Source organism: Corvus hawaiiensis, chromosome 15, assembly GCF_020740725.1.
Source record: "Corvus hawaiiensis isolate bCorHaw1 chromosome 15, bCorHaw1.pri.cur, whole genome shotgun sequence".
NCBI lineage: Eukaryota > Metazoa > Chordata > Aves > Passeriformes > Corvidae > Corvus > Corvus hawaiiensis.
The window spans coordinates 10,920,849-10,943,952 of record NC_063227.1 but is presented as its reverse complement, the minus strand read 5'-3'; the positions used below and the strand labels follow the sequence as shown (position 1 = coordinate 10,943,952).

Genomic DNA, 23,104 nt, shown 5'->3' with positions numbered 1-23,104 from the left:
TGGTATATCAGTGGTAGTATGTCCTTTGACAATTTTTAAATTGTAAGTAGAGCTTAATTTACATTAGTTTCATGTTTTCTTACACTTTCAGTGTTAATTTAAATTTTTAATTGGATTATTTTCCCCACTCTGCTTAAAGTACTAAAGCATATATAATGTGCTATACCTTAGTCAGTATTTGCCAATTTTCTTATGTATCTTGCCACATGTGACATCAAGAGGATGTAGTGTTTAGGGATGTGCTTTTGGTTGGGGAAGCTGCTGTGATGGTTGGAAAGCAGAAGCACTGAAATGGGCTTCTTGGGTTGGACCTTTCCAGGAAGCAAACCTGGCCCTGGGATAGGACGTCCGTGGTCACGATCTTGTTGGGTGCCAAGGTGGGTAACCAAAAAGACTTAAGTAATAACAGCTCCTGCAAAAAACACTGTGTTCTTGATGCCAGTTGTCTTTTAGTACCAGAAGATAAGATTGCCCCATCTCTTCCAGAATTAGATGAACTTTCCAGAGCTCTCTCGAGAAACAGCATGGTTCAGGTTTGAGTGGCTCTTTAATCACCAGCTAAAGACTTCTCCAAGTAATTTGCTGTCGCAGAAATGTTCCCTCTCTGGAAGAATGGTCCATGTCAAAGTTTGCTCGTTTCCAAGTGTGTTTTCTCTCCTCCACTTTCAAAGCTTTGTTCATCTGAACCTTTTCCATTTACAAGCATTTAGGAATGAATGTTGTTCTGAGGCCTTGATTATAATTGGCAGATTAGTGAAGTATATTGATGTCAGCAAACCTCTTAACTGATAGTGAAATTAAACATTTTGTATTCTAAAGGAAAAATATGGAATAAGTAATTAAGAAATTTAAACCCCATGTTTCTAGAACATGTTGTGTATGTTAATTAAGAATGTTAAAAGTTGGTATTTTCAAGACACAGTGGTTGTTATGGCTGGGGAAAAACCATATGCGGCCTCCTCCTTTGGAAAAGGAGCTCTGCTGTGGAATAATCAAGAAGCCATCCATGTTGTGTACAAGGAAATAATTAAACTTGACCTATTGAGTTGTTCATATGAGTAGTTTATTCTTTAAGATTAGTGGGGTGGGTTTTGTCTTTGGAACCTGATCCTTTTCCAAGTGTTTGGTTGTTGTAAAGTGCCTGATGGAGCAGAAATGATAGTGCCAAGACAGTGACCTTTGTTCCAAGCACTGTTCTTGTCCTTATTAGTGTTTACTGCCATTACTTAATTAGCAAATGCTGCAACATAAGCAGAGGGAGGCTGGACAGTGGCTGAATTGGAGGAATGTGTTTATGTAAAACAAAACAAAAAAGAAAACTCCTCCTCGACCTCCAGGAGTTTGATAAATTGTTGTTACACAACAAAAATACTTTGCTTGAACAACCTGCAGCAGGAAATTGTGCTTTTTCCTAACTACAGGGGATGTAGCAGTAATGGTAATCTGTTTTGTGATAATACTGGTAATGATTATTTCATTTATGGTTTTAAAAAGGTGCAAAACCTGAAACTTCCAGTTGCACATAATTCCTTTATAATTTTGGTGTTTTGGAAAAAATATCTCTTGTCTTTAGTTTTCTACTATAAGGAATAGAATTATAAGTTATTTAACTTTTTTTTTTAATTGAAAATGATCCCATAGCAAAGTTGGTCTCACTTTGGATTTTAGTTTGTAGAGAAATCTTAACATGGATTTCAGTTCACCTAAATGTTGGAGCTGACATTGAAAATGGCATTTCTGTATTTTCTGAACTGAATTAACTGTTGTAAGAGTGAGAGTAGTTTAGCCATTCTTTTATGCATTGCAAAAACACAAGACTCTCATGCCTGGATCACAAGGTGTGTGGAAAAAGCATGAAAGAAGGCATGAAAATTTGAGCTCTGAGTTTCTTACTATAGATGTGTGAAACTTGTGCTTGTTGGGTCTGGATGAGAAGTTTTAGTTGTCATGTCATTTATGATTCTATTGCAGTCATGTAATTTAAATATTGTTCTTTTCCTTCAGTAGACTATTAGCAAAATCAAAACTTGACAGTAGAAGCTGCCCTGCTCCTGTTAATTCTAATTCTTTATCCTAACTGGATTATGCTGATAATTTCTTTGTTGCAATAATCTGAAGCTTCACTTGAGTAACTTCACAGTTGCAGAGAATCACAGAATGATTTGTGAGGGAAAGGACCTTTAAGCTCACCTGGTTCCAACCCCTTGCCGTGGGCAAGGACACCTTCCACTATCCCAGGTTGCTCCAAGCCCCATCCAGCCTCACCTTGAACAGTTCCAGGGATGGAGCAGTTACAGCTTCTCTGGGCAACCTGTGCCGGGGCCTCACCACCCTCACAGGGAAGAATTTCTTCCTATTAGCAAATCTAAACCTCCCCTTCTTCAGTTTAGTTTTGTTAGTCTTTTAGCTTCAGTTTAGTTGCTTAAATTCTTTTCCCGTAGTTGCACATATCCCACAGAAGTTTTGGAATGGTGTTTATAAACATGGGTCTTTTTAAATGTTCTGTATTTCAGTGGATCTTTGCCATCAAGATGACCATTTATGTAACTCAAGTCTTGCGTGGCTGGAGTTTCAGATGTACTTTTTAAATGTAACCTCAGTGAAAACAGATGGAGCTGTCCCACTTTTTAAGGGTTCGTCTCCACTCTTGTCTTAACTTCCTTCTAATTCACATGTTAATCCCTGCTTTGCATTAACTGATTCTTCAGTTATCTCACCTGCTGGTAGGTGCTAAAATGTGGTTGTTGTTGACAGTCTGAGTTTGTAACATGGCAGCTACAACTACTGAACTGCTAATCCAGCCACTGTGCTGCTTATCAAGGAGTTTGTTTTATGTGCTGGGGGTGTGGAATCACTTTCCTTCCATCCCAGGGAGTGGATAGGTCAAGCATTCTCACCTCAGGCTAATGGCTAAGGAGTGAGGACAAACTTAATGTGCGAAGCCAGGTATTTTCAATTCCAGGTATCACTACGGTCACAAAAGGATTGATTTGAGATGTTATTGGTCTGTAATATGGTCTATAATACACCCCACATCCCCTAGCAGTGCCTAGCTCAGTTTTTTTTTTTTTGCTGGTAGCTCCGGCACCCTTAGATCTGGTCGCATGGTGCCCTCTTCAGAGGTGATTCCTCTAAAGTTGTTCAGTGTTGTTCTGTTGTTCAGTGTCCTGAAGGAAGTCTCCTGTTAGAGTTGATGAGCTGAAGCACATCAGTTTGTTTTTATCTCCTTTCTCAGCTGCTGTCTTACGTCGCCCATCATGCTTTGTTACATTTGTTCTTTCATACTTCTTAAACAGAACCCATCACCATGACCCACTCCTTGTGATGGTACAAGTAGCAACATAAAGACAGAGGTCACAAGTTAAGGCTCAATGTTAGAAAAGAGGTTCTCAGTCCCCCCCTTTGCTGGAGGAAAAGACAGAGGTCACAAGTTAAGGCTCAATGTTAGAAAAGAGGTTCTCAGTCCCCCCTTTGCTGGAGGATGAAGGGGTGATGTAGAGTTGAGGGAACTCTCATTAAAAATGCTGTGTGCTGAGTAGTATTTTGGAGTCTTTGGAATTTATGAATATTTGTTTTTACAAGACCTGTTTAATGTTTAATTAAAATTTACTAAGGTCTTGTCAGAAATGAAATGTATTATGAGTAGTTTTGAGTATCTGGAAGTAATAATTTACAAAAGAACATTCTTTATATTTAGACTTTACATAGCAGGCCATGATGAGGGGTGCTGAATAAATTAAAATGTTATGGTAATGATACTATCTAATTAGCATTTTTCACACAATAGTTTTCATCAATTTTTCTCTTTTTTTCTTTTTTGTTTTTTAACAACATGGACCATTGCCAATTATTTTTGTTACTGAAAAGGTAAAATAGGCTGTTAATCTCATTGCTTTTTGTTTGCTTTTTTTCTATCCCACTCTAGTTTTGGCAAGCAGTCTGGAGGAAAGAGAGGATGCGAATGTATCATATTGGAACCTTCAGAAATGATTGTGGTAAGACAGATTTTTTTCATATGTATATAAATCTATTGCTGGTTTCAGCAAATTCTTTCTCTTTTACCGCAAAAAGCTTATTGTAAAGTATTCTGTGAAATTGCAGCAAAATTGCCTTGATTTCAATTATACCTATGGCTGCTCTTGTAACAGCAGTAGCTATGTAAATTTAATCTAGACGGGTAAATGATGATGATTAGGTCATTCTTTCTAAAATTATACTTACTTGAGTTTCAAAAGCCTAACTGTCACGGCTGAGTTGAGCATTCCTGAGTCAGGCTATGATAGTCTTCTATCTTGAATATTTTATTTACACCCCCATTCCCCATTTCATGGCTTTTATTGGTCATGCCTGGGTGGAAAAACCTTCCTCCTCCAAACCTTTGCAGTGCCACATAGTTTGAAGGCTTGTAGGTAGGAGAAGAAACATGAGACTGCTTAGCCACGCTTGAAGGGTAAGGTTTGTCACCATCCTTAATGTCCAGGATTCCTTCTGTTTCTTCAGAACACTTACTGATACTGCCAAGTGCATATATAGATGCAGATATCTGTGCTTAGAGTGTGTTGCTCAGTCCTTCCCAGGTTGTTGTACACATGCTGTGAGCAGTTGGAATATTAGGATTACTTTTCCATAGTACAGACTGACATTGTATCCCAGCAGTGTGCCCGGGGACACAGGCAGATCTCTTTCAACTTTCATCTTCGATATTGTTAATGGAGCTGAACAAAACTCTTCGTTGTGCTCAGAAGCCACGTGTCTGTTAATCAGACTCAGATCTCCAGACTGCTATTGATTTAGCTGCCCTAGATCTAGATATGGTAACATTAAAACTGATATTTGACAGTGTCTCTTACTGAGCATGTAAACATTCAGCTTCCGTAAGATGTTTGTTTCTCACAGCGCATTAGCAGGAGGGAGGTCAGCAGTGTCCTGTACCAAGTCCACTTGCTGTCCTTTGTGCCATTTGCTCTCTGCAGTGTCAGTCTGACTCTGCTTGTGGGCTCTGATAGCATCAGTAATGTGCTCTGTGCTGCAGCACATATTTTAACCTACAGTCTGCCATGAAGTTAAGAGTTAAGGTTAAGAGTGCAATAAACCTGTCTTCACGCTTTGGAGTGAAACAGTTAATTTATTCTGAATTGTCCAGTCTCTTCTCAAAGCTGGAATTTTGGGGGTGGATTTATGCCTGGAAGGATGCCACAGGACTATTTGGGTGGCAATGTGTGCAGCCATGTCATATCTATTATTAGATATTGGGGAGAAGTTCTTCCCTGTGAGGGTGTTGAGGCCCTGGCACAGGTTGCCCAGAGAAGTTGTGTCTGCCCCATCCCTGGAAGTGTTCAAGACGAGATCAGATGGGGCTTGGAGCAACCTGGTCTAGTGGAAGGAAGGAGGCTGGTGACTTGACTCACTGCAAGTGCATTTGTAAGTTTATGTGAAAAATATTTAATGGGCAAAGTACATTATAGAAATCTTAAGAAATACCTACATCCTTCTTTGGTCATATCACCATTGTAATAATAATTAAAAAAAAAAAATTATTGAAGATGGAAATAAAAGAGGAGCTTCTGTGCAGTGTGTGCTTCCAGAGAGAAACTGGCCCTACTGAAATACTTACTGAAGAAACTAGTGTTGTGTGTCTAACTTGAGTAGGCACAACTGTGATGAGTGTTTTCAGAGGAACACAGTATCACAGTAGCTGGGTAAGCCAGCATTGGCCATGTCAGCAGCCTCACACACTGCTGAGTGTTCCTGGAGGCAAAGGCACAGCCCAAACAGCTGTTGACTCTATTTTAGATCTCCTGAATTGTCTGTAATAGCAATTAAATGCCAGTAAGAGTATAGAGACACTTGAAAGTATCTTACGTCCTTCTCTGGAACTTCAGTATGTTTTTCTGGTAGGAAAATCAGAGAATTAAAAGTGCAGAGTAGTTACCTCGTTATATTTATGATCATGTTTCACAGGTAAATGTAGCTACAGGTAGTATTAGCTGTATTTTCTAGATAGCACTTCAAATAGTGTGAGAAAAAAACATCAGTGTGGTGGTGTGCACCTTGTTAATGATCTTCACTGACACAAGGTGTACTTGAGTTTCATTTCCCTGATGAACTCTTATTAAAATTTATCTTAATTCTTTTATTTTCTCTAGATTTTAATGTGCAACATACTAATGAGGTTTAATACATAATGAATATTTATCTTCAAGCAGAAGAATTAGTTAGCTACTTTAATGGAGTTAAAGAACTCTATCATTTCCTGCTGGTGACTGATTTTTTTGAATTTTTTTTTTCTTCTCTCCTGTCGTTTTAGAATGTAAATCAGTTTTGTAGTGGGAAGCCTCTGGGAACAGACCCATTTTAAAGGCCATAAAATGTGGTCAGCTTAAGTTAATGAGGATAACAGTGTGTGAATGGTCATTGTAACTCATATTTTTGGAGGCTGAGCAATCTATTGAATTAATAATAGCCCCATTTATCACTTAAGAAAATGGTCCAGAATTGCAGCATATCTCGGTGTATTGAAGTATCCTTGCTGTTGTTCCTTGGTGCTTCATTTTCTTCTTCAGATCTAAGTGTAAGATTTCAGAAGGGCAGCGTGATACTTGCAGGTAGAAAATACTTCATTGCTGATTTGGACTGCAGAGTGCAACAGGGCAATCCTGTGGTTCTCGATTTCTGTGTGGCAGCTAGTGCCTGGGTGAAGCTGGTGGTGTGGGAGCATCCTGCTGCTGCCAGTGTTTGAGGTTAATAAAGAACACCTTTGATTAGGATATGGCCTGTTAATGCGCTATTCCAGACTTCTTGGCACAAGAGTATGAGTCTGATCAGGAACAGCTGAGGGAGTTGGGGGTGCTCAGCCTGGAGAAAAGGAGGCTCAGGAGGGAACCTCATCACTCTCTACAACTCCCTGACAGGAGGTTGTAGCCAGGTGGGGATCAGCCTCTTCTCCCAGGTAGCAAAGGATAGAACAAGAAGAAATGGCCTCAAGTTGTGCCAGGGGAGGTTTAGATTGGATGTTAGGGAAATTTTCTTCATGGGAAGGGTCAAGTCCTGGCACAGGCTGCCCAGGACAGTGGTGGAGTCACCATCCCTGTAAGGATTTCATGGATGTGTAGATGTGGCACCTGGGGACATGGTTTAGTGGTGGGCCTGGCAGGGGCTTGGGGCATGGATGGATGTGATGATCTCAGAGTCCTTTTCCAACCTTAACAATTCTGTGATACTCTATTGAAAATGAAGTAATGGGAAGCAGTCTGTGTCTCAATCTGACTTGATGGCAGCCTGGTCCTCCTGGCTCTGCAGTGGCCTGGGGAACCTGTCCTCCTTCTGCTCCCATGCCGGGACCTGGCTCCCAGAATCCACAGAGAAGCTGAATTCTTTCATAGGGGTGTGATGAGGGTGACACCTCTCTGCCAACAGGAATTTTTAGTTTTAACCAGGTGAAAGCAGGGCCGAGTGAGATGCCCAGGTGTGCCTATCCTGTTCAAGTACAGAATATCAGAATCAGTTCTTGTAAATCATAAGTGTTGACAACCTGGTGGTCAGCTGGACTCAAAATACTGCTCTTGCTGGTGGTACTAAGCTGGAAGCTCTGTGGCATGGAGGTCTTTCCTGGTTTCTGATTTCCATGTTGTTTTTGTCAGCAGCAGTTCACTAACCGAAGGAAGCAGGTGGTCTCATTTTCCCCCACTTGTTTGTTTTGACTTAGTGCTATCAAATAATTTATTTATGCTCCCTTCTTAGTTTTCAGTTAGAATTGTGAAAGAAAAATAATTTCTTCTGTCACTGAGTGTTTGTTTTAATATAGTGTTAAAAATACCTGTTTAGTTTGGGGCTTCTTGATAATAAGGGTTATCTGTATTGGAAGAGCCTTTGTTCACCTCAGCAGTTTTCAGGTCCAGGTGAGTCTGTTCTGTTGAAGAAGCTCACTGCTTGTTTTGTTTTCTAGGGTCTTATAAGACTGAAAAAAGGATAATAATGCATTTATTGAAGGAGCTCGCATAGAAAAAATTAAAAATTAAATCATTGCAATTTTGGTTATTTAATGAGTAACTCTTTACAAAACCAAAATTCCTTATTTCTGGAGGACTTCTGTACAATTTGAGGGCAACACTGTGCTAACTAGAAATCCATATTTATGCTGCATGAAGAAAGGCTTCTATATCAATCATCTTAGTGCATTTTTTTATGATACTGGATGGCCTGTTTAAAAAGATTTTTTGTTTCTTTTTTGTTTCTGCCTGCATGCATTGTATTCTTTACACCCTTATACCATTGTGCTTACAGCAGTGCTGCAAATAGATACCTTTGGTGGTTGTCCTGTTCCTTTGCAAAGAGGTAGTAAAATCCTAGTGAAAAGTGTGGTTATCCGTTGCTGGGGGAGCTCAGCTTTTCTGATTTCTTTTTTTGACAATATTATGGTGTGAGCTTCACTCTTCTTTTCTAACTTTTCTAACTGTTATATCTTTAACCCATGTTGTTAATGTATGATTTCTCTATGGAATCAAAAAGAACCCGCAAGACAAGCCCAGCTGCTTGCACCTTCCTCTGACTTCAGACAGAACGTAGCTGTTTGGAAAAAGTGATGTGGAAGGTAGATGTGATCTTGCTTTTGTGATGGTGTAGTTTGGTTACTTTCCTGTTTCTGTCTGTTAAGTCGTTCTGGGTTTCATTCCTTTGTACCTTCTGGATTTTAATTTTGAGATAATTTACTTGAGTATGTGAAGTGAGAGCTGTATAAGACCACGCAGAGGTTCTTCTCCTGTTCCACTAGTACAGCCTTAATGTTTAGGATTTTCCAGTGAAATTTGGAGAGAAAAAATGAAAAATAAGCAATTGAAGACAGCAGAAACTTCTACATAGTAAATATATTGTAGAGAAGCTTCTTGGCTGCTGCAGCCTATTTGCATGCATGTCTGCCCTGCTTCCTGCTGGGAGATATTTTTCCAAAACATCAAAAGGAAATGGGAAAGGATGAGACTGCTTTTTATAGAAAAAAGAATTGTAGCTATTGAGATAAAAGGTTTCATGTTGGCTTTTACTAACAAGATAAATTTACCTAATTTTTAATGTTTAGTCACAAATAATATTTAACATCAAGATACGAATCAAGTTCCAGCCATTTCTCCATAATCCACTGGAAGCGATTAGAAGGTAGTATGACATAGGTGAAGTAGCTATTTATAAAAAGCTGGAATATTTAAAGTTGTTTAGTTGTGACTGGTACTAGAAATAAATTATGCTTTTAAAAATTACACTACTAAAAATAGGATATAATTCAGTGTTTTTGCCAGATTGTAAATACACAAAGAAATGGTAACTTCTGTGTTGAAGATAAACTTGAAATGAGCAGTGCCTAATAACTCTTTTGTGCTATGTGTGGGTGCAGAAGGGTTTCTGCTGATAAGTGACATTGTTTAGAGGGATACGTGTGCCTTTTTTACTTTTTTTTTTTTTTTTTTTATATAAATACACTGTTTCCCGGAAGGAAACTGTGGCCTCCAGCTCATTGTATTAAGGCACTTCTGAGATCTGCAGCAGTGGTTCTCCGAAACAACCACGGTTGTTTTCTTCAGAAAGTTTAACTGCCCTGAACTTATGTTTGTTCCTTCCCCATGAGCTTCATACGGCTCCATCGGCTCTCAGTGCTATGGAAGAACTGGATGTTTAACCAGGAGCCTGAACATGTGTTTCAGGTGGAGAACTCCAAAGACAATGAGGAAAACATCTTGCAAAGAGAAGTCCCACTCCGTCAGTCCCGTCGGAGGTATAGGAAGATTAACCAGAGGGGTGAGCGTCAGACCATCACGGACCACGTGGATTCCAGCAGCTACATGTCGGTGAGTCTGCTCTTCCTTGGCCTGTCTCCTTGGCATTGTGATGTCTGCATGGCTGGCTGGAATTTTCTTTTGCTGACAAAACTGATGCAGTGAAATAGTCCATGCTTGCCATTTTTGAGAACGCTTCTTTCGTGTTGGGGAGCAGTGATGAAGTGGTTTAGATTGGAACACCATAGGTGGAAATGAAGGTAGTAGTTGGAAAAGATGAGGTTTTTTTGGTTTAGGGATCTTCAGCTGAGCATTATAAATAAATCTTAATATGATCACTGGACAGAGAAATGGGCATTCTTCATTTTTTGTTGGTTTTACCTGGAGTTCTTTTGGTAAGATGTATGAATTGGTGGGTTTCTGGTTTTTTCCTTAATAAATTTGAACTATGGTGTAGAGTTGAGTTCATCACAAATGCAGATCAGTACAGCATTAACACTCTTGTACTTGGTTGTGTTTACTTGCTTAAAAATAGTATAGTGGTAGTTCAAGCATCAAGAAGAGTTAACAACTCATCTGCTAGTTTTAAATAGCAGCAGAGACTATAAACTCTGCTCTGTGTGAAGGCACGTACCTCTGTGGTTTCAGGGCTGCAAAGCTTATGCGGAGGTTTTTCTTCACCCTTATTTTTCAAACTTCCTGCTTGGTAACAGAATATATGTGATCTAGACAAATTATTTAATTGAAAGTAATTGTTCTGGATAATTTGATCTGCTTTGAAAATCAAAGGTTAAAACCAGTACTATCATTCAAGTACAACCCTGGAATAGTATTCATGCTCAGAAGAGAAAAAAACAATTTCTCCCCCTTTTGCCCATCTTCCTTTTCATCTCCCCAAAAGAGATACACTCTCAGTTGATAAACTTCAAAATCTCTGATGTGTGCAGTCAGATATGAGCTTATAACTTATATAACTGCTGGTTTTTGTGCATGTTGGTAGCAGTTGGGTCGCAAGTGGTGCTTTTAGGCCCTGCACAGCATTTGTCTGTGACAGGAAGAGAATATGCTACTTGAAGTTTAACATCCTCTGCCATCTCATTTCTAGAACTGTCACATGTTGGATTTTATTAGTAAGACATAAAATTAATTATTGAAGAAATGAGATGTTGGACCCTCACGCTCTGGGTGGGTACGCATAAAGCTTTATTAGTAATTAAATTCCAATCTGTGTATGACAGACTGTATCTCTCTCTTTGGTGTCTGTGACAGTGAATAAGAACACAGATAATAAATAATTCTCAGGTTTCATTGCTAAGAGTAGGAGAATCCCAGTAACAGCTGATGCTGGTGCTACCTATGCAGCTTGCCTGGAGGGGGATGCATGAGAAGGGACTTGGCATCTTTGGTCTGAGAAAGACCAAGTTTCACGGCTTCGTGAATGATCTCAGAGGCTCTCAGTTATTGGTGCAAGGAGTCAGTGTGGTACACACACAGGACTGTGATTAGTCAACAGATTATGTCCTCATTAAGATTTTCCTTCAAGTTGATTTATTTTTCTTTGTGTTGATTTATTTCATTGTTACCAACAGTACAGAGCACCTGAGCCTGTAGCTGCTTGTTGCAAACCTGGTGACTTCCTCAGATTTGTGAATATGTATATGTATATATGAGGTGTTTGTTGGAAAATGGTATAAACTTAAATCAACAGCACATTCCTAAGTCTGCTTTTATGTCTATTAATTAGGAATATGTAAGGAGAGTCCTGTAACACCGCTAAGTGTTTTCTTGGATGAGTGAGTGCTAAGTGGCAAGGAGTAAACAACCACCTCTCTGCTACCAAATCTGCAAGATGCTGGGTTTTCAGCAGTTTGAATTGAAATACCAATCCTTACTTTGTAGACTGTAAGCTCCGAATTGGAAAGTGTCCTACTTGGAGTAGTTAAGGTAGCAAAAAGTAATTTGTAACTCAACAGATGACTAAGGAATCAAAACACGGTAACAAGCTGCCTGTGTGACAAGTAAGGAAAACTTTGGTGCCTGTATTTTTCCATATTCCATTACAAACTAGTCAAGTATGTACTATCTGACGTATGGTTAGTTCCATGCCTATATGAACCTGCTCATACACTGGTTCCCACTGATCTTGAAAAACAGGTTTCATGGTGTAACCCTTCATGTAGCCCATGAGAGAAGGGTAGGATCATACAATGTTGGAGTTGGAAGGGACCTTAAAGATCATCTAGTTCCAACCCTCTGCTACAGGTGAGGGATCAGGATAAGGAGGAGGGCGAGTCAAAATTCCATTTGACAGGAACTTGCAGTAAGGTTTCTGCCAGAGTGGGAAAAGTGTTTACAAACTCTCCAGCAGATTTCCTGTCTGGCATAATGCTAGTGAATGAGCACAGAGTTGTATTTCACTCTCCAGCCTGTTGCTGAGTGCTCTGTGACAGATGCTGAATGCAGCCTGATGGACCTTTTGTGAATCCTGCATGCTTGGGGAGGGCTTGGAGCTTTCCGCATGGACTCCAGTCCATCTCCTGTGGCTGATGTTGGAATACTCAGTATGACACCATTTAAGTTTTTACGTGCCTAGTCTCTCATATGCAAGTAGTTTTCTGCTTTGTAAAGAAAACTCAGATCCTATAGGTACTGAAATTCAGTATTTTTTTTAACCCAGCTAGGAATATTTCCTTAAATAGAAGGTTTCTTGTGCTTGCTGTTAAGGGAATTATCTATGCAATCTCCATTAACTCCTTAGAATGTAAATCTCTGCATATTAAATATACTGGGATTATATTTATGATTAAGGTTAATCCATGTTTTGTAAAACATTACCTATTGGATTGTGACATGAGCTAACATCTACTTCTCACATGGAGTACTTCTTGTTAGTGCTGGAACTTGTTCTGTAGAAATACCTGATTGGCCACAAAACCAAGATTTGTATGCAGATACTTTGAATAATACTTTAAATTATTGTTACTATCCTTGAAGCTCTTCTTTTCTCTTATGCCTCTTAATTAAGTAAAAGAGTTCTAGTTCTTAATTGAATTGTTTATCTTCAGGATAGTTGACATTCAAATTATTGTGGGTATTTAAAATTTCTTCTCTCCCTGCCCTCCCTTGAATGAACTAATGTTAAAAATGGATCATCTGGTTGGTTTCTTTGGTGAAGGTGTTACCATTTAGATTCCTTTGCTAAATTTTTGTGGTTCATAGAGCAGTGTTATTTCACGAGAGCACTGGTTGTCTGCAGAATTAACTATTTGTAGTTGGTTTTTGGTTTGTGTTTTTTTTTCTTTCCAAGTAAATACAGTGAGCACATGCTGGCAGTGTTCTTTCTTCTCCCTCAGAGTGAACAGGTTTATGTTTCTGTTTCTATCTTCGAAGTGCACAGTGATGTGACTGCTCTTGCAGTCCCCGTGCAGCGGATGCCAGCACTGCTCTGGTGGATTGGTGAGCAGGCTGGGCTCTCCTCCACATCCAGAATGCACCTAAGGTGTGCAACCAATGTGTTGAGGTTCTGCTGGTGCTGGGGATTCTTACCTTCTACAGCACAGCAGGCCAGCCAGATCCCGAGGGCAGTTGTGTATTTGGCAAAACACTTACCAAATATTTTTTTCAGGCTACACAATAGCACTACTGCCTGTGAAGGGCTGGAGGAGGTGGCTCTGTTGCAGTGGGTCATGTGTGAGGCCACGGCCACGATGGCAGCCTGAGTATGTGTGGCTGTCAGTCTGCCTGGGACAGGTCTGAGCATCCCTGTAATTATATCAGATCTCTTCATCCCTGGGCATTCCTGGCCTTTTCCATTTTTGTCATGTAGTAATGCTGCATCTTGCACATCACCCCACCCACAGTAATGTCCTGACTGTGGGAGAGAAAGTGAGGCTGGACACATTTGGCAAAAGCTCTTGCTCAAAATGAATGGATTAAGAAGAAATGTGCCATTGGTGTTAATAATGCTAGCTCTTGATTCAGATCTGATTTCTTAGCATGGTTACATATCTTGGTGGTGATAAACGTCCAGCCAGGAGCTGGGCTCGTTGCAGCAGGGCAGTGTCACAATGGAGATAAATAGTGAGTCATTTCTATTCTTAGTCTAATTCTCAACCCAATCAATAATGAAACCATGTTTTATAATAACAAAAGAAGTAATAATACAACCATTTTTTTTACTTACAAAAGAAAGAAGTAATTGTGATCATCTCTGTTAAACTATATCCCAGACTTCTGTGCTCATACAGTAGGAACTTGCAAAACTGCAGCCAGAATAACAGCAAGTGACTTTTGAATGATAATGCTTTGAAAAAAATAAAATTTAATTATAGTTCTGGTGCTTTATAAAAATTAAATTGCTGTTTTGATCTTGGATCAAGTAATAGGAAAGTAAACAGTTTAAGTATTTATCTTCACAGTTAAAAAATAAACCCTGAGATAGTAAGTTTTGCATTTATATTTCTTGCACTGTTCAAATCCAAACAGGATTTAACAATTCAGTCCAAATTCCCACGTGACTCAAACCTGTAAACTCAAATCTTTTTTTCATTTCAGTAACATTTTTCTAATTCCTTTTGGTGGTCAGTAATTTGAGGTGGTGGACTCCCCATCCCTGGAAGTGTTCAAGGCCAGGTTGGATGGGGCTTGGAGCAACCTGGGATAGTGGAAGGTGTCCCTCTCTGCCTTGGGGGTTGGAACAAGATGATACTTAAAATCCCTTCCAACCCAAGCCATTCTGTTATTCTGTGTATTTATTACCCACATACATTTTTGACAAGTCTCTGTGATTTTTTTTTTTTTCAGATGAAGAATATTTGTAGCTCTAAAAATAGTGCATGTATGATCTAATGCCTGTTTCTGTGGAGTTGTGACAACATACTGAATTTTTTCACCTGTTAGTTTATTGTAGAGCAGAATAAAGAAATTAGTACCAAACTTTAGTAGTAATCCCCTTCCTCAGAGATGAAATTTTTTTAAACTACTGTAAGAGGATGATGAGGTTTAAAAGATTCATTATAATACTGCATTTAATGGACAGTATCTTAATATTTGCATAAAGTAAAATTTGTCCTGGAGCTGTGTAGAAGCATTTATCTTCAGAGAAGTCTGTCACTGCAGACTGCTTGAGTGGCAAGTTTCTTGTTCTTTGATCATTACTTAATGTAATCCTGTCAGAGGCTGGAGGTAGCATGGGGGATCTCATAATTGGAGGGAATTAAGTCACACTTCAATATACTGGATCAAACCCATTAGGTGCTTTACCATCACCAATCCTTTTCTTTTTAAATGCTATAAAACACTGTGGGTCTTTTATAATCTACTTTTAACTACCAGGTAAATTTGCTGAAATGGTACCTTTCAATAATCGAAACCAAGTAAGACTGACTTAGGGCATGTCTCCAGCTGCTTTTTGTTAAACCTGGACACAGCATTGCTGGCTTCTGTTTTTTTTGGAATATCAATTCATTTTGATGAGGCTGTGGCTGATCTTGTGAGTGGCTGAAATCACTAGTTCTTGAGCTGGAAGACGGTTCTCTTTGCAGCTCATTGCTTTTTGTTGTGTTCATGTCCACACTTCCTCTTTTTGACACTTTAAAAAAATATTTGACAGAATTTTAACTTTATTAACTAATGACAGGCTGAGAGAGTTAGGGCTATTCAGCCTGGAGAAGGGAAGGCTCTGGAGAGACCTTGGAGCTCCTTCCCCTGCCTAAAGGGACTCCAGGAGAGCTGGAGAGGAACTTTGGATGAGGGCCTGTGGTGACAGGACAAGGGAGGATGGCTTCAGGGTGACAGAAAGCGTGGGTTTAGATTGCTAATAGGAAGAAATTCTTCCCTGTGAGAGTGGTGAGGCCCTGGCACAGGTTGTCCAGTGAGGTTGTGGCTGCCCCGTCCCTAGAAGTGTTCAAGGCCTTGTTTGGTGGGGCTTGGAGCAACCTGGGGTAGTGGAAGGTGTCCCTGCTAATGCAGAGGCTTGGGACTGGTTATTTTCTAAGGTCCCTTCCAACCCAAACCATTCTGGGAATTCTATGAATCAAAAGAAAATTTAGGTCTTGCTGAAATCCACGGATCTTGCAGTGCACTTACAGGATACAGAAATTAATGTTGTCATTATCTCTCTGGAGGTATTGCGTGATACAAAGAGATAATGCAGGTTCCTTCTTCTGATGCTGTTTTTTAACAACATGAGGATTTTCTCTAGTCTGTGTCTTGATAATTTTGCATGGCCTAGGTGGGATCCCAGCTCTCAGGTGCTCAGGAGCAGGCATGTGCTCAGGTTCCACAGCATATGCCAGAGCCTCCATTAGCCAGGCACCCTGTGTGGGACAGGACCCTGGAAAAGCCCACGTATGCTGTCCCTGTTTGCAGCTCTGCTGAACTCTCCTGCATTTTTATATGTGTTTCTTACTTCTGTGATCAAAAGAAGCCGCGTCTAGAGCATGTTCACTTCCTGTGTGGGCCTCTGTGGGTTTGGTTTGTCGTGGGCTGCACACAAAGGGTGTGTGGGTGTGGATGCAGCATCCGGCGCTGTCTGGTGGAGGAGAGGAGATGTACGTGGATGGACCCCCTGGCTTTCTGGAAAGGAAAATTACTGTTAGGCTGGGCTGTGGGGGTGGGGGAAGAGGCTGTGAATCAGGTAGTGATTAAGCAGCTCCATTAACAAATGGTGTAGAGGTATCTGCTTCCCAGGCCAGACAGCTGGGGAATGGTCTGCAGCATGAGTCTGATGAGGAGTGGCCAGTGGAGCTGTCAGGGCTCAGCCTGGAGCAAAGGAGGCTCAGAAAGGACCTTATCACGCTCTACAGCTCCCTGACAGGAGGCTGGAATGACATGAAGGTTGATCTATTCTCGCAGGTAACAAGCGATGGGAGGAAACAGTGTCAGGTTGAGGCAGGGAATGTTTAGGTTGGCTATTAGGAAAAATTTCTTCTTAGAAAGGGTTGTAAGGCATTGAAATAGGCTGCCCAGGGCAGTGGTGGAATCACCATCTCTGGAAGTGTTAAAAAAATATCTGTGGATATGTTACTGAGGACATGGTTTAGTGGTGAACATGCTGGTGGTGCTGGATTGATGGTGGAACTTCCTGATCTTGGAGGTCTTCTCCAGGCTTAACGATTCTGTGATTGTATGATTCTGCTGCTTCACTGGTGGAGCTGGAAGCAACCTCTGGCAGGGTCCCCCTGGCATCCAGCATGGGAACCTGTGCTTGGCATCTTGAACTCACCCTGGTCTGCCGAGCTGTCCTTGGGCACTTCCCTCTGCTTTTGTAAGCAAGGGGAAAATTGCCAAATGCATGTTCGCTCATATTTTATTTTACATACTGATTTTGTCTGCTCGTTTTGTCAACAGTGTTACTTTCAAGGGCTCCTTGAAAGTCTGCCGCTGGTTATGGTGGTCATTAGCAAAACACCGATCCTCAAGGTGTGCTGTGCATTAAAAATCTTCCTAGGAATTTCCATAGACCACTGGTGTTTCCCAATCCAATTAATGAGCATTTGCAGTTTCAAGCGAGTAATGACTTGAATAGGCTGTGCACAAAGTAAGAAAATATTTAATGAAAATACTGCCCTTTGGTTAAAATCTGTGGTTTTCAGATTAATTTTTTTTTTTTTTAAACTAACAACATAATGCAACATGTCAACTTCAATTTATCCATAATGAAAGTGGTTGTTTTTCAGACCTTATATTCAGGAGTTTCCCTAAAGATTTTACGGACTTGACAAGCAGTGTATATATAAACTGTGATTTACAGGAATCACCACAGTTTGGAGGTGACATGTGCTGCTATGTAACAGCAGTTAAGAGCGATGCACAAATGAAACTGTATCAGACTGAAACTAGGGAGGGTTTATTTTAAGCAAGCACCTGTACTTACTGAAATCTGGCTGCTGGCAGTAGTTTACAGTCCTTCTTGTAGCCCTGGGGAGAGCCTGTGGTGGGGGGTGATGCCACAGTGTTGGGATGTGGCATCTGTCTGCTGCAGGAGAGATGGACAGACATTGTCCTGCCCTGCCAGGCTGTGGCTTTGGTTCTGGAACAAGATACTGAGTTGCTGTTAGGGAGAGCTATGCTCTGAGGCTGGTAATAGGACCTGTCTTCTCTGCTCTTCAAGGCCAGGTTGAACAAGGCTTGGAGCAACCTGGTCTAGTGGAAGGTGTCGCTGCCCATGGCAGGAGGGTTGGAACGAGATGAACTTTAAGGTCCCTCACAACCTGTTCTATGATTCTTGCCTTGAAGACTTTTTTTTGAGCCTTTCTCCATCTCGAGTAGGTTGAGCAGTCAGTTGTGCATCTGCTTCCTCCCCAGGTCTGCAGGGTGATGATGGGCCTGCTGACCCCAGGGTCCTCCCACAGCAGGTGTGTTTGTGTGTTGCCCTCCCCTTGCTCAGCAGAGCAGCAGAACTGCACTTGCTTGTCATAAGTCAGTAAAAATTTGTGGATATTTTTGCACTGATTTCCTACTTGCAGTCCAAACACACACAGAGCACTTCCACCAGGAGGCCTGGAACTATTTGGAAGCAGATCCTGAGCACAGTCTGTCCTTTGCAGGAAAAGCATCCTGCTCTGTTGACTGGGATCAATCTGGAGAGTTGCTTAAACCTTGACCTCAGCTGGCGCTGACAGTACTGCGGGAGGGATGTACTCTTGTGGCAGAAAAACCTTTCAAAACTTCTAAATATTTTGCAAATTACTGCCACAGGAAATAAAAATTCAGTCACTACTGTGCTCTCCACACAAAAACCAGTTATCTCTTTCTTTCTGCTTTTACCACATAGACAAATTTACACCATGGTAGATATTAACTCGGTTCCTTGGAAAATGCCTGAGAAAATCTTTTATGTAGCATGTTCAGACAGTTAATCTCTGTTTTGATAGACCATAAGGGTTTGGGTGGCAGTTCCAAGGTCATTAATTCTTTATAAGCAACCTCTTAATGCAGACCTGATGGAGAATCATGTGTGAGGGTTGTTCCCACTGCTCGTAACTGCGTTGTGTCACTCAGGAGTTGATGGTTAAAGATGCTCTGCACCAGAGAGATGTTTTGTTCTTTTTGGGGACTTAAAAATCTTCTGTGTATGAGTTGCAGTTCTTTTTCAGATCCTTGTTTTCAACATTATTGTTTCAGTCTCTTGGAATGACATATTGGGTGGTTTCTTGTAGGAATCTGACAGGGTAGTAGCCAGCAAGCTGGTCTCCCTGTGTGCAGGGAGATGGTAGCATGTGTAGATCCTGTTTTTTATTTCCTGTCTTCCATCTGGGCTGCTTCTGTCCAATATGCTCTACTCAAGTGTAACAGCCTGGTTGTAGTCTCATTTGTAGCCAACTCAACCTTTCACTTAGGTTTAGGTTTCTCCTGCCTTAGAGAAAAGTAGTCATCTGAAGGGTTATTTTGTATATTAGCCTTGTAAGGTTGTAAGTTGGGAGTTGTTGGGTTGAGTGTCACATAGTGCTGAAGGATTTCTTTAAAGGGCTGTGATGGTGTTGTCTTCAACTTTGTGTTCAAGGTAAAATGGATTTCTGATTTAAAATATGGAAATTCACATCAATTCAGTCATGTTCTTCGTTAGCCTCATGGACCAGTTTAGAGATGGAGAATATCCCAAGCAATTTTAAATAAAAATCACAATCAGAAAATGTCAGTGCATAATTATAAGTATCTGGATGCTCTGTTTTCCTTGGAAAAACTTGGCATGAAAACCACTGCCTGTACGAGAGAATAGCTAGAAAAGTATCCTTCTTTTTGGCATAGAACTGATTACTATTTAATGGCATTTGTAGTTTCATATTTGGTATGTGGCATCTTTCTTAATAGTGATATATCTGACAGATAAAATACTTGACTAGTTGGAACCGTCATTATATTTTAATTTGTCATTGTTCCTTACCGTGTTCTTGCAAGTCAGACTTGCTTTTTGTTGCTGAGTATTAATGAGTTTTGTTCTTATGTAATGAAGCTTCTAGTTGGAGGTAAAGTAGCCACAATACTTATATTGTCTTTATGATTTTGATTTTGTTTCCTTTGAAGTTTGGTTAGCAGTTGTAGTTTGTCAACTTGGAGTGCAGGCATGGCATCTGGCTCACCCCTTGCTCTATCTGTTTGATCATTTTCTCAGATTGGGTGAGAATAGCTGGGGTTTTCCTGCTGTTTTTGCCCTCAGTGGATGGAGGATCCCAAAGGACTCTGGGGAAGACTTTATCTGAACATACTCAGCCTTCCATTTTTAAAGGTGATAAGGGTTGGATTTTGTGAAAGGTTGGAAAATGTGAAAGTTTAGAAATCACTGTACTGTGATGCTCCATCTGATGACAGGAGCCTTGCGGAGCTGCTGTAGGGTCTGTGCTGTGTTTCCCCAGCATGGCTGGTCTGGGGATCCAGATCTCAGGGTCTGCAGACCCTGAGTGCCTGGTACCCTCCCCCTTATTCCCTGTTCATTCTGTTACAGAACTCAGGCTGTGCTGAGCCTGGCTGGTCCCAGCCTGGGTCCAGGGGCAGCCAAGCTGTTTGCATGAAGTTGTGCCTGAGCACAGGCAAGTCTGTCAGGGTAGGACTCCTTCCAGACACAGGGTAGACTCCTTCACATACGCTCTTCAAACTGGGTGCACTGACCAATAATAAATGAGAGTGGACTGTTCAAAATTACCCTTGCTTAGGAGAGAAATTTTGGTAGGAGGAGTCAGATCCCTCCCCTCTTCCCACTTGCAGTCTTCCAGTTCGGTGTTAATCCTCAAGCAAAAAGACAAAAAAAATATTGGAAGTGGCATTTTAATGATTTTTTTGTTTTTTTTAACCTCATCTGTGGACTTAACGTGTTATTCTCAGGGTCATTTAATCAGAAGCCTTTTTCTTGTGAGAGATGTGGTGGTACCTTATGTTCTAAATTGTCTTAGTCTACTTGGTTTAACCTGAGATACCATTTTAAATAACTGAGGGAAGAAAATGTAGTATTTTGTATTGGTTTTTATATCAACTTTTGCCGAATAAGAAATATATATATACCTTCATGGGCTTTGCAAATGGGAGACTCCACCTGAATTCCCAGGTCACTGTCAGCTGAGGAAATCACAGCCAGGTCCATGTTAAGTTTGGGAGGTGATGTCAGATTTGAGACTAGACTGAGGTTATGTTTAGGGATCAAAATCCTAAACGTGTTTCGGAAATTTTGCTGCCGGATATTAGCTGTTTTGTCCTTTCTGTGTCTCTGAGTGGATTCAGTCCCCCAGACTGACCTTTTTGGGGTTGGTATCCACACCTTTTCATCACCAGGGATTTTTGGGTTGCAGACCTTTCCAGACTTCCCCATCCCTTGCTGAAATGAGATATCAGGAAGGAAGGGAGGAGCGTGGTATGAATCATCTCAGTTCAAACGGTAGAAAGGAACTTTATTTGTTTGAGTCCATAGCAAAGGGGGCTTCCCCTTCCCCCCCACTGCCGTCATCGCTGTTTGTGATGCGAATCATGCTCTGCCTGGCTCTGCAGAGCGTGTGCGCGAGACAGAGCTGCAGGAGAGAGCTGTAATTTATAAACGTATTATAAACCGTATAAATCTGAATCATTGCAAATAGAAGATGACCTTTCCTTGCTTAACATAGCAGCTGAAAAAAGATGGTTGGGGTAGTGTGAAAGCAGTGGAGAAATTAAATCCATGGTGCCTTTTTATTGTTCCTCCTGTGTTGCTGGTGCTATATTTAGAAGCTTACATCACTTCAGAGATGATGACAGTCTCTGCCCTCCCTCTCCCCTTCTCCCCCTGCTCTCCCTTGCTCTTTCCCTTAGGATGGATCGTGTTTTCATACTCCTTATGAGTCCTACAGGTCTTTGGGTAGGATTTTTCTACAGCCTTTTAGTAAGTGCTGTGGAAAGCGATGTGTGTAAGGACGTGATGGCACCACAGAATGTCACCCTGAAGGGAAACAGGAGCTTGTGGTGCTGCTTTCCCTGCCTCCCCTTCCTAAAGAGTCAGGAACAGGGTGGAGGTTGTATGTTTTTTCCTTTTTTTCCTGAGAAGCCCTAATGAGGGGCTGACCATGTCACAACAATACAATGAGTTAGTTTTGGTGTTTAAGTTCAGAGTTGGGGAAGACCCAGGAGCATCCTGGCAGTGACACTGAATCCAACGAGCTGTGCCAGCATGGCAGGGTCTGCAGCTGGCTCTGCCTTCTGCACCCCTGTCTCCCCATTGCCTGCCTGTCCAAAAAGATTTAAAGTACTCAAATCTATGGAAATAGTCTCTTGATGCAGGTGGTCTTAGTGCTAAAATATTTCTGCATTTTGCTGCTATGTTTAGCAATTCCCACTTGGAAAACTGTATTAAAATGAATTATTTTAGCCTGAAACATCTTTGCCTGAGTGTGTGCAATGACAGATCGCCTTTTGAGCAGTGGTTGCCTTCCCCAGCCCCCACCATGGGCTTGGAGTCAGGATGCAACCAGAGCTGCTGCACTAGAAATGGGGGGGGCAAGTGAAAGTGCCTGTTCATGTCTGAGCACTGCGGGGAACAGTGTGGCAGGGACAGTGTGCCAGCGGCCGCCTGGTTCTGAGGACAAAAGGACAGAAGTCCTTAAGCCCAGCTCGCAGCCCCAGGCCCGTTGGCTCACTGGCACGCCGGCAGCTCCTGCTTCATCAGCCAGGGCCATGACGGCTTTGAGACCATCACCATCCTCCCTGCTGGAGCGGCACAATGGGCTTTTCTTCCTCTGATTGATCAGGAAAAAGTCGTGCTGCTTGTGGGGTACCTTCTGCCAGCAGCTGCCAGTGCTTCCCTGTAAGGGAAGACTCTAATCCTGCCTAACTGAATGTGCATTTAAATTATGAAAAGCTTTACTGTCCTTTTAAAAACATCCCATCTTTCAGTGACTTACTCTCATTAGACACTTACAATGCGCAGATTTGTTTAAGTCTGGAGGATTCAGGTAGCATTATGGGAGGATAAAGAGAATGATGCAGAGAAATCTATGGAGTGATATTTCAGCATGGAAATAAATCAATGTTAAGGAACAAAGACTCCCTTTAATACAGAGATTGTAGACTGTTTTTTCCTTAAAATCTTCTGAAAACTTGGATTCTGGCTTAAAATGTGACTGGTAATTTTCTGTTTGTGATTCTGCTCAATGCTGCAGCTCTTCTCAAGTATTTTGATTGTGATCACTACCAAGCCTTTGTATCAGATTTTTTTTTTCACCTCAGCTGCTCTAGTTTTGAGATTTGTCATTAAACAGGCAGTTTATAAAAAACTTACAGCCCTGTGCTGCAGGGAGCTGGGACTGCAGAGAGACATGTGTTAAAATAAATAAATAAATAAATGAAAGCAGAAAGGAGTGGGGGGATGCCCCAAAAGCTGG

General features: G+C 41.2%; 1 protein-coding gene across 11 annotated transcripts in view; it reads left to right on the top strand.

Moving 5' to 3' along the window:
• Positions 1–23,104, top strand: part of RAPGEF6 (Rap guanine nucleotide exchange factor 6) — a 124,780-nt gene that overhangs the window by 36,872 nt on the left and 64,804 nt on the right. For all 11 annotated transcript variants that reach the window (XM_048319995.1, XM_048319990.1, XM_048319994.1 and 8 more), the window contains exons 5-6: positions 3,926–3,995; positions 9,693–9,836. In XM_048319995.1, coding sequence (XP_048175952.1) covers positions 3,926–3,995; positions 9,693–9,836 — 214 coding nt within the window. The remainder of the gene's footprint in view (positions 1–3,925; positions 3,996–9,692; positions 9,837–23,104) is intronic.